Genomic DNA, 12,345 nt, shown 5'->3' on the forward strand with positions numbered 1-12,345 from the left:
TGGATCAAATAAATGCAGGCTTGGTGAGCAGAAGAGAACTCTTTAAAAAACATTAAAATCTTAGTGTTTAAAAACTTTTGACTGGTAGTGTACGCTAGCGGTCATATATTTTAATAATTACATTTTTGTTTGTTTTGTCTCATGGCTGCATTTATTTGATTAAAACTACAGTAACAATTATAATATTGTGAAACATTATTACAATTTAAAAGAACTCTTTTCTATTTGAATATATTTAATACCATTATTAATAGTTGAGCACCAATAGTAATTAATAATAACTGAGAACCAAATCAGCATTTTAGAATGATTTCTAGAAGATCATGTGACACTGAAGACATCACAGGAATAAATTACATTTTAAAACATATACTAAAATAGAAAACAGCCGTTTTATGTTGCAATATTATTTCACAATATTACCGCCTTGGTGAGCATAAGAGACTTTCAAAAACATTTAAAAATCCTAATCATGTCGGCGCCTGTAGCCTAGTGGTTAATGTGCCGACATATCGCACAACTGTGCTCACAGCGACCTGAGTTTGATTCCTGTCTCGAGGTCCTTTGCGAAACCTGCTCCCCTCTCTCTGCCTAGTACTTTCCTGTCATCTCTCTACTGTCCTGTCCATTAAAAGCCCAAATATATAACTTAATAAAAATTCTAATTATTCCTTACTTTTGACATGTATTGTACATTTATATTAGAAGCTCATTCGGTATATCTTTAGGAGGCCAGAAAAAGTGCCCCTCTGAGAGGTACTACAAAACACATTCCTAACGGTGGGACTGCCGTCCACAGCTGCAAAAACACTGCAGAAGAGTATGATGTTTGGAAAATATTTCCATATAAAGTCCACTGTTTTAATAGACTGAATCTGCTATACTGTAAAAGGGACAGGAATCTCTAGTGAAGACAAGTCTGATGACATGAGTTGAATACTGACTTCCTAAAATCCGCCAGCAGTTTGAAAAGGTCTTCTTCTGAGAGTTTATTACTGTCTTGCCGGTACAGCGCGGAGAACCGAGCGCTTTTATCCAAAGTCCCTGAGGCATCTTTAAACACAGGCCTGTGGAAAAGAACAAAAAGATTAAATATTGTGATTGACACAACACACAGAGAGAAGAACAGAACATTTCCAGACAGTTTTGGCTCACCGGGCTGCCCATGCGAAAGGCATCCTGTATTGGCCGAGTCTGCTGCAGGCCATCTTGGCATTCTTTAAAACCTTCTGAGCAACCTGTGAAGCAAAACACACACATTGTTCCCCGCAACCTCTCCAGAGACATTTTATTAACAGTGAACTGGGCAGACAGCACGTTCCTGGCAGCCTAGTGGGGGTTTTGGATGGTATCAATGTGTAGTTTTAGGCAGGATATTCCAAAGGTCATTGTGGGATGTGGTAAAATTGTTTGTAAGTTTATGGATCATAAGGCCTGATAATCCTTCTCCTTATCCTTGTAATAACCACTTATTGTTTTGATTGACAGTGTGTATTTGGTTCCTCTGTTTTGTTTGGTATATGAGTGTGTGTATGTTTGAGTCAGCTGTTTTGTTTCTGTATGTGTGTGTTCAGTTATGTTAGGCTCATTGCCTTGCTGGAGTCAGAGCTCTTCATGTAGGGCTCAGCGCAGTGAGTAATGCCTCCCTGCAGAACCTTCTCGATTCGTGCAACCAGGAAGATGTCAGGGTGAGGACACGTCACAGAGAAGACACCCTGAAACACAAAAGAGCACAAAGGCTTCGCTTACTGAAAATATTGTGTACTTCAGTTATGTATCCTTTTTCCAAAAGGGGATGTCACTGGATGTCCCTGAAGGGAGGTTAGATATAGATAACTTCTGGGACAAATTGTCCCCAAAGTATAGCTAAATAAACACACTCACACACTTCACTCTGTAACTTTGCTCTGCACTTTGTAACTACTCTCTTACTTTTAATGAAGTATATCTATCTATCTATCTATCTATCTATCCATCCAATTCAGTACAGCCATCCATCCATCCAATACACCCATCCAATCCATCCATCTATACATCCATTCAAAACACCCATCCCTCTATCCAATCCATCCATTCATTCAGTACACCCATCCATCTATCCAATCCACTCACCCATCCATCCATCTATCCAATTCATCCATAAATTCAATACACCCATCCATCCAATTCATCCATCAATCCATCCGTCAACCCATCCATACATTCAGTACACCCATACAATCAAATCCATCTATCCATCCATCCATCAATCATCCATCCATCCATCCATCCATCCATCCATCCGTCCATCCATCCATCTACCCATCCATCCATCCAATCCATCCATCCATTCAATACACCCATCCATCTATCCAGTCCATTCATCCATCCATCCATCCATCCAATCAATTTATCCATCCATCCAATATACCCATCCACCTATCTAATCCATCCATAAATCCATCCAATCAGTGAGTCAATCCATCTATCCAATCCATCCAATCTATCCATTCATCCATCCATCCATCCAATCAAATAATCCAGCCATTCAATATACCCATCCATCTATCGAATCTATCCATCTATCCAACCATCCATCCAAATCAATTAATCCATCCAGTATACCCATCCATATATCTAATCCATCCATCCAATCAATTAATTCATCCATCCAATATACCATCCATCTATTCAATCCATTCAATCCATCCATCCATCCATTCATCCATTCAATACACCCATCCATCTATCCAGTCCATCCATCCAATACACCCATCCATCCATTAATACATCCATCCATTCATTCATCCATCCATCCATCCATCCAATTTAACCATCCATCCAACTAATATACCCATCCATCTATCTAATCCATCCATCTATCCATCCATCCATCCATCCATCCACCCATCCAATCAATTAATCCATCCATTCAATATACCCATCCATCTATCTAATCCATCTATCCATCCAAAATACACATCCAACTATCCATCCAATCAATTAATCCATCCATCCAATATACCCATCCATCTATCCAATTATTCCAGAAATTCAATATACCCATCCATCTAATCTACCCATCCATCCAATCAATCCATTTATCCAATAAACCCATCCATGTATCTAATCCATCCATCCAATCAATTAATTCATCCATCCAATATACCCATCCATCTATTCAATCTATTCAATCCATCCATCCATCCATCCATCCATCCATCCATCCATCCATTCAATACACCAATCCATCTATTCAATCCATTCAATCCATCCATTCATCCATCCATCCAATCAATTTACCCATCCATCCATCCATCCATCCATCCATCCATCCAATATACCCATCCATCCAACTGCCTCTGAAAATGGATTGTTCAGCCCTCTTACTTTTTTGGGATACTGCAGCATCCCCTCCGGCAGTTCACTAAGCAGCATTTCCCCATGAGGAGTGTCCATCCCTCCATTTATCTGCATGCTGGGTAGAGGGATCATGGATCGGACCAGAGGGTGGTTTAGATCCACATGAAAATCCGCAGATATTTTTCGGCTGTTCTGCACGTCAAACAGCGAAAGCACTACGAAGAAGGGCTCCACCTGAAGAAAACAGTGAAGCTGAATCTAATCTGTACCAGACTCGGCTACAAGCTGACATGTTGGACTGCTTCAACAAACAGAGGAATGTTTGCAGCACCACAGAGGCACAATTTTAGCTTATTAAGAAATCATCTAAGTACACATCCCTCATCAGATACATTAATACTTAGCCAAAGAAAAGAGCTTTATAAGAACCTCTTTGATAGTGTGTGTAAAGCTTACGTTAGTAGTAGGTCCCTCCTCATTCTCTGCAACACAGCTCTGAAGGTTGAAGGACAGATCATTGCAGCTGACCAAAACTCTCTTCCCAAACTTCTCCTCAAACTGCTTCACATCAGGTTCAATGCCAGACAAATCGAGTCTCTACAGGCCAAAAAACACACACAGAGCTTAAAATCAGTAGCCTACACTGTGATTTAATGGATTATTTATTATTGGAGCTGTGGCTTACCTGTGTGTCAGGGTCCAGAGTAAAGAGTTTCAGACGAGTTTCACTCCTCATCTTGGACTCAATGTCTCTGGCACTCTGAAAAGCAAAAACAGGATGCCAATCACTAATTACCACAGCTGATTGGCTGCTTTCCTGTTCCAGTATATTGCATAATAAAAACTTTTTCTTAATTACTATTTTGTCTTGTTTTCCAGTTGAATATCTAAAGATACTTAAAACAAGATTAATGTATATGAGAAGTAAAATAACATAACAGAACTCGTTTTCAGAGAATATAAGTCTGTTTTTAAATCTAAATTTAGTCATATTTAAGATTAAAATGGCATGTTTTCTTTCATTAAACACAATGAAGACAAGAATTACTCTTTGTGCATTTGTAACTTAATTAGCAATTGCACAATTATCTAATATCTCTGTTTACAATGTCACTTCTGAAGTAAATGCATCACATTTTATAAATGTTTATATGTTTTTACTGCAAAATAAGACAAAAGAAAAAGTAGTAAAAAATATTCAACATCATTAAAGCGAGATGTCATGGGATGTGTGAGAAAATATTCTGACTTTAGAGAGAAGGGCGCCTAGACGATTGATTCCAGGGAGGAGAGACGGCAGACAGGAGAATAAAGAGCAAGATAGAGCTGAGATGTGTGTGTGTGTCTGTGTTCCAAAGTGTGGGTGGTTCATTGTGGAATGGTTGGAAAACATTAGCTGAGAGGACTAAGGGTGTGTGGAAAATCTGTGGATGTGTAAAGAGAGGGCAGACAGTGAGGACGCCAGTGTTGAGATCAAGCTACAGTCAAGACACAGGAGCTGAAAACCAGTATTCGCCTTCTCACACACACACTCACTGTGAAACTGTAGATGACTATTTGTATAATCAGCAAATCAGGAGATCATGTGTGTCTATATGTGTGTCTGTATGCATTCACAATACCTGGAAACTGTCCTGAAAATTCCCCGGCGAGATGTCTGTCTTGCCCAGCTCATCGTCTGTGTAAGACAAAACATTTCAAAACCTGCAACAGTCATTAGTCTCCATGTCTATAAATCAACATGTAGTGACTGGGAAAACTGTCAGATAGCAGTGTCAAATCATAATAACAAACACAAAAATGTGGTTGCTCAAACATTAAGGCTGTCAAACTACATTTTTACAATTAAATTGAAAACAGTGGATGCTGTGAGTGGATGCTAGGAGGTTCCTATAGTGTTCCTAAGATGTTCTGAGTGGTTTTAAACATTCATATTGGTATATGTGGTTACTAGGGTGTTTTGGCTGGTTGCTAGGGTGTTGCTAGAGTAGTGCGAGTATGAATATACTGTTGAGGTCAAAAGTTCATATACCCCTCACAGAATCTGCAAATTGTTAATTATTTTACCAAAATAATAGGGATAATACAAAATGCATGTGATTTTGTATTTAGTACTGACCTGAATAAGATATTTCACATAAAAGACGTTTACATATAGTCCACAAGAGAAAATAATCGCTGAATTCATAAAAATGACCCCGTTCAAAAGTTTACATATATGCTTGATTCTTAATACTGTGTTGTTACCTGAATGATGCACAGCTGTTGTTGTTTAGTGATAGTTGTTTATGAGTCCCTTGTTTGTCCTGAAAAGTTAAACTACCTGCTGTTCTTCAGACAAATCCTTCAGGGTCTCACAAATTCTTTGTTTTTTCAGCTTTTTTTGTGTATTCAAACACTTTCCAACAATGACTGTATGATTTTCACACTGAGGACAACTGAGGGACTCATATGCAACTATTACAGAAGGTTCAAACGACATGGGTGTAAGTGATTAATGACAAAATTTTCATTTTTGAGTAGAGTAACACTTTAAGAGCCGGGGGTGAAAACTTTTGAACAGAATGAGGATGTGTAGGGTACAACGAGGCTAAAGGCACCCACTAAGAAAAAAAATGTGCTTTTCACTGTGCCCGAAGAATATGATTGCAGACAAAATACATACGTTTGTATTGAACATTTATGGAGCAACATATTTTGTGTGAAAATAAATCATACAAGTTGTTTATTTTGTTAAAAAATCTCATAAATGAGGTGGCAAGGGGGGGCCTTTTACCCCACAAACAGGGTAAAAGGCCCACCAGCCTGGGGTAAAATGCACACAGTATTGATACAAAAACTTTAACTAAAATAATGTTTTTTTTCAATATAATGTTAATACTTGTTCAAAACAATCACTTTAGCAAAGTCTGTACTATTTTCTGCTTATTTTGATAAATAAAATAACAATTTTTTTGTTCAAAAATATACTGTCATTAAAATATGTCAATATAAAACACATACTTTAAAATACAGAAACAAAATCATTTCAAAATGTAAAGACTCTGAAAGCATCAAAGGAGATCCCATAATAATTTAATATAGATTTACAGTAGTAACAACAAATGTTGTTTTATTATATGACATGATTAATAGCATGTTTTTAAATATGATGGTTTTATTCTAAACATGGTGATTATTTCTAAGATGGACACCCAACATAATATATGATATTTACCATCTGAATCTAACAATGTCATGTCAACAAATGGAAAAGTCAGACTTCTATTAATTATCATGTTAATATTGTGCCTTTTAGCCCCAACAGCAGGGGTGCTTTTTACCCCAAATAACATACTTTTACATGTTCTTTTGTTTTCAAACACTGCTGTTTTAATTATCTTAAACAAAACTGAAAATCATTAAGAAGACACTATCTCAAGATATATTTAATAATTTTAGCGATTCTCATCTGCTACGTAAATCTACAACATTTTTAAAAACATCAAATATTAGATCAAGTAAGCACAGAATCGACTTTGCTCTGCTGCCCGCGATCGCATCAAGGATCAACCAATATCGCACACGTGTGTTGAAAAGCGGATGTTTTGGAACGTGCTACACCAGGGTGCCTTTAACCCCGCCGTACCCTATTTTTTATTTTTTTTTATTTTGCCTAAATATTGTATTTTTTCATTTAGTACTGCCCTTCAGAAGTTACAAAAGATACTTACATGTTTCCCAGAAGATCCTTTCCCCTTCCTAACACCACCCCAGTCATTGTTGGAAAGGGTTCAAATATTCAAATACACAAAAAAGCTAAAAAACCAAAGAATTTGTGCGACTTGAAGGATTTTTCTGAAGAACAGCAGGCAGTTTAACTGTTCGGGACAAACAAGGAATTCATGAACAACTATCAATAAACAGAAAAAAAGAACACAAAAGCTGTGGATCATTCAGGTAACACCACTGTATTTAGAATCAAGTGTATGTAAACTTTTGAACGGGGTTCTTTTATAATTCGACTATTTTCTCTTGTGGACTATATATCTTACTCAGGTCTGTACTAAATAAAAAATAACATGCATTTTGTAAGATCCATCTTATTTTAGTAAAATAATTAACATTTTGCAGATTCTGCAAGGTGTATGTAAACGTTTTACCTCAACTGTATCTGGTTTCCTTTCTCGGCCGTTTGAACAGTTGCGTTACTGTCTGTGCAGGGTCAGAAAGCTCTCTGTCTTCATCAAAAATATCTTAATTTGTGTTCAGAAGATGAACGAAGGTCTTACGGGTTTGGAACGACATGACGGTGAAAAATAATTAATGACTGAATTTTCATTTTAGGGTGAACTATCCCTTTAATATGTTCAATATGTGATTTCTAGGGTGTTCTGGGTGGTTTCTTTTTGTCCCAAGATATTCCAGCCTTTAGATATGATTTGGGTTTCTTCTTAAAAGAATTTTGTGTCTGTTTAATTGTAATAATCAGTCTATTGTAAAAGCACACATCACCTCCGCATGATTTGAGGTATCTTTCATGTCCGTAGAACAAACATTGCGAGACGAGCTAGGCGCCAAAGTTTAATTCTTAGGGTCAGAAGTTTGTTCAGATCCCAAACCCCTAAGTATGACTAATAGTAACAGTCATGCTCGCTTTAGCAAGCTCCACTGGTAATTAGTTATACTTGGTTCTGCACTCTGATTGGCCGACAGGTGTTTGTTGTTTTATACGAGGCGAGAAGAAAGGAATGTGCTGTCCTTTGAAACTCATCGAATGTAAATAAAGACTCCCAACCTCCTCTCCCGTGTGAAATCCGAAGGGTTTAAGAGGTGTTAAGTGTTACTGTTTGTGTATGACTATGTGTGCGTCACTTCAAGAGTGCTGGGTATATGGATCTATCTATTAAATGACGTTAAACGAATGGGTGGTCTCTTCAAAGAACACATACACATGTATGAGACACGACCACACCAGCTGGCTCTGCAAATACATGTCTGCGTGCTCAAACTGTGTCAACAATCTTGTATTATCATATAGTGTGCTGCACTCTTACTGGCCCAAACACACACCGTCGTGCAGTTCTCCGTTCCTCCTTTCCTGCATGGCAAGCTCAAAGCTGCTGTGGAGGATCTTGTTGAGGGTGCTGATCCAGTCATCCATCTCTCCTTCGCTGTCTGCAGCCAGAAGATACGTGCTTTTATCCTGCATCTTCAGCTCAAAGGCGAAACGACGCACCTTACTGTTCTGCACACAGACACAGTGAGAAACAAAGACAAAAGACATTTCTGATCATGCCACTGGCACTGAATATAATAGCTTCATAATTTAGCCTTGGAAGAATATCTGATTGGTATCTTGGCAAGTCTGAGACATTGTTAGATTGCTTATGAAACTTGTGGAGTATAAGTGAGGTATTTTTTCTGGAAGAAAACTCTGAGAAACAACACTCTGAGAAGTAATATCTTCATTTGATCTCCATTTAAGCTCACTGCTGTCTAGAAGAACAATGGAGACATAGGAATTCTTCTTTTTTACTTTTCTTTCCTATGGGAATGTGAGCGCACCCAAGACTTTGGAATGATTTTACACTTTATGAATTTATGACGAATTTACACCAGAAGTGACACTGGAAAAATATATCCATCCTGCAGCAGAAACTGAAAGCCATTTATTCCCAGACGACTGCTGAGGAATATCTGGCTGCTTTGCATGTGCACCTGTTGAAATGTTTAGGTTTTGGACCTAGAAATAACTTTTATTATTCCTCTTTTGTCTAAAATGTGGAAAACAGACAAAGCGTCAAAAAACAGATGTTGAAAACAGACAAAACAGGTTGCGCATACCAAAGCAGTACTTTATTCTTTCAGCAGGGCTGGTGAATCGAGGAACGTGATCACATTTGCACTCGCACACACACTGAGCGCACCACAGGAGAAAATGGAAATATTTGACCCTGGGAGAAATCATGCGTGAATTAGGCTGGACCTCATCTTTTCCTCGCTCGTTTTTCATCTTTTTCTCTTTCTGTGCAACCCTGAGTAGCCTCATCTGAGGAACTGGCCATCCAAACACTGATATCCCCTCTTGGTTGAGACAAAGGAAGAGACTCATGAGGATGTTATTAGAGATCCGAACTCCTTCTATAAACTGCTTTGTGCTGCAGTAAATACACAAAACAAAGCATTTATTCTTCTGGCGCCCTTATGAACTTTAAAGGAATGCTCTGGGTTCAATACAAGTTAAGCTTCATCGATAAAATTTGTATAACAATGTTGATTTCTAGAGAGTATAATGTTAACTAGGTTTTATCCCTCAGTAAAAAAAAAGAAAAATGACAGCAGAATGAGTTACAACAGAAATAAATAGACCGATAAACATAAATAACAGCTTTCTTACACACTGAATTAATTTTTACACATCTGATTATCATTATTTTCCAATTTTCCAAATATTTTATTTAACTTTATTTATTTATTTAGAGTTATAACATGTGACATTTTAGAACCTGAACTAACCTTATCATAAAAAGGTCAAATTATCTATTTTAAGACTTAGTTGCACCAAATGACTAATCTGGTGGACAAACATTATGTATAACTTTATTTTTAAGCGTCTACGCCGATCAAACAATATAAAATATTTCATATAGTTTTATTTTCACACATTTATTGAAAAAGGCTTTTCTTACTTTATGACATAAGGACAGTTAAATTTTTTACTATATTTACCCAGAAAATATAAATTTTAATTTAGAACTTAAACTAAAAAATGCAGAGATAAAATAAAAGATTATAAAATACTTCATATGATTTTATTTTCCACACATTTATTGAGGAAGGCTTTTTCCTTTCTTTATGACATAAGAACAGTTCTATTTTTTACTACATTTTCCTAGAAAATGTCAATTTTAATTTAGAAATAAAAATAAATAAATAAATAAATAAATAAAAATACAGAGATAAAATAAAATATTATAAAATACTTCATATAGTTTAATTTTCACACATTTATTGAGGAATGCTTTTTTCTTCCTCTATGACATAACAACAGTTACATTTTTCTATATTTCTCCAGAAATTATCAATTTTAATTTAGAAATTAAACTAAAAAATATAAAGATACAATAAAAGATTATAAAATACTTTCTATAGTTTTATTTTCACACAGTTATTGAGGAAGAATTTTTTCTTCCTTTATGACATAAGAACAATTTTATTTTTTTCCAGAAATGATCAATTTTAATTTAGAAATTAAACTAAAAAAATACAAAGAGACAATAAAAGATTATAAAATACTTCCTATAGTTTTATTTTTTTATTTTTAGACTTTCTTCTTCCTTTATGACACAAGAACAGTTATAATTTATCTCTATATTTCCCCAGAAAATATACATTTTAATATAGAAATTAAACTAAAAAAATACATAGATAAAATAAAATATTATAAAGTATTTCTTATGAATTTATTTTCCACACATTTATCGAGGAAGGCTTTTTTCTGTCTTTATGACTTAAGAACAGTTCTATTTTTGTACTATATTTTCCCAGAAAAATATAAAAAAAATACAGAGACAATATACAAGACTATAAAATACCTCATATAGTTTTATTTTCATATCTTTATTGAGGAAATGTTTTTTTGCTTTCTTTATGACATAAGAACAGTTAAATGATTTACTATATTGCCCCAGAAATATCAATTTTAATTTAAAAATGAAACGAAAAAATACAGATGCATGATAGAAAATAAACTTCTGTTTTAGAAATTTCTTTTCAAAATTTCTGTCATGATGGAAACCTGAGAACTGTGTAAAATAAACAGTTTTTTTTGTTTGTTTTGTTTTGTTTTTTTGAGTTGATATTGTAATTGTGTAATGTTTTTAATTCAGAAATTAAAAATATGTTCACCATAGAACAAGTCTATTTGAGTCAATATATATGAATTGCATTTATAATCATGTCATGGATTCTCACACTGGTAGTTACCTGGATGACACCCATGCAGGAGTCCAAAAAGATGGTTCCCTTGGGTTCTTTAGATATTTTCTCATCTTTGTAGAAGTTCAAGTTGTATGATCCATCTCCCAGCTGGGTCAAATGGAAATACCTTCTCTTAAAAGACTAAAGGGAAAGAAAGAGAGAATGCAAAGATCATTACATGAAAATAGCAGATGTAAACACTCTATGCTAGATGTTAAACTAGTGACTGTTCTAAAAATAACACTTAGTGGATGGGACCATGGGAAAATGGATTAGTGAGAACTGGAAGTTGGTAAGGCCCAACTTCCTGTCTATGGCATGGGGAGCACAAATCTGCTTTTAAGAACAGGACTTGGGGTCAGAGTTTGCTCTGCTCTGTCCATGACTGAAAACAACCAGCTGAACACAAAACTACTCGATTCTATGGCTATGTTTGGAATGAAAAAACCATACTACTATTTTTGCAATGTGCAGTACACATACCATGCAAGATATGAAAATGTGCATGAACATTTTTCAAAATGTGTATGCAACCAGAGTGCATTACTTGGAATACCATATGCCACAATGCAATGCAAAATCTTGACCACAAATTCATCATCATTAAATCAAAAAAGGGCTTGTGTAGTGGCTAACTCACCCTCATGGTAACACTGATGGCACTGTTCATGTTTGCTTTATACAGCCAGCCGTGTTTGGACACGCCCCCTCTTTGAGAGCCCAATGAGGTGGCATCCTTCAAGAACCAGGGAGGAACATAACAAGCATGCATAAAAACACACAAGCGCAATCATACACCCACACGCTGTGACTTCATCTGTTTCTTTAAGCCTGAGCAAAAACATGTCGATATCTACCGCAGTTTCCCACATTAGAGCCTCTGGACGCCCTCCTCCGTGTTTCAACATGAAGTCCATTTTCACCTGACCCCCTCAATTATTCATGTTCTTTCTCATCCCTACAGGGACCAGCCTTCGAACTGTACAAACAAACTCCATCCCTGAGTGAGGGCTCAGACAGAACGGCAGACGTGCAGCTGGA

The 12,345-nt window shown here is 36.2% G+C and overlaps 1 protein-coding gene across 8 annotated transcripts in view; it reads right to left on the minus strand.

The window, feature by feature from the left end:
- Nucleotides 1–12,345, minus strand: part of dock9b (dedicator of cytokinesis 9b) — a 114,400-nt gene that overhangs the window by 43,833 nt on the left and 58,222 nt on the right. For all 8 annotated transcript variants that reach the window (XM_051111920.1, XM_051111917.1, XM_051111916.1 and 5 more), the window contains exons 6-15: nucleotides 11,945–12,040; nucleotides 11,311–11,445; nucleotides 8,395–8,569; nucleotides 4,965–5,020; nucleotides 4,028–4,102; nucleotides 3,799–3,939; nucleotides 3,370–3,576; nucleotides 1,593–1,715; nucleotides 1,156–1,238; nucleotides 945–1,067 (exon numbers count right to left, since the gene is read on the minus strand). In XM_051111920.1, the coding sequence (XP_050967877.1) occupies nucleotides 945–1,067; nucleotides 1,156–1,238; nucleotides 1,593–1,715; nucleotides 3,370–3,576; nucleotides 3,799–3,939; nucleotides 4,028–4,102; nucleotides 4,965–5,020; nucleotides 8,395–8,569; nucleotides 11,311–11,445; nucleotides 11,945–12,040 (1,214 nt within the window). The remainder of the gene's footprint in view (nucleotides 1–944; nucleotides 1,068–1,155; nucleotides 1,239–1,592; nucleotides 1,716–3,369; nucleotides 3,577–3,798; nucleotides 3,940–4,027; nucleotides 4,103–4,964; nucleotides 5,021–8,394; nucleotides 8,570–11,310; nucleotides 11,446–11,944; nucleotides 12,041–12,345) is intronic.

This window comes from Labeo rohita, chromosome 6 (genome assembly GCF_022985175.1).
Source record: "Labeo rohita strain BAU-BD-2019 chromosome 6, IGBB_LRoh.1.0, whole genome shotgun sequence".
Classification (NCBI taxonomy): domain Eukaryota; kingdom Metazoa; phylum Chordata; class Actinopteri; order Cypriniformes; family Cyprinidae; genus Labeo; species Labeo rohita.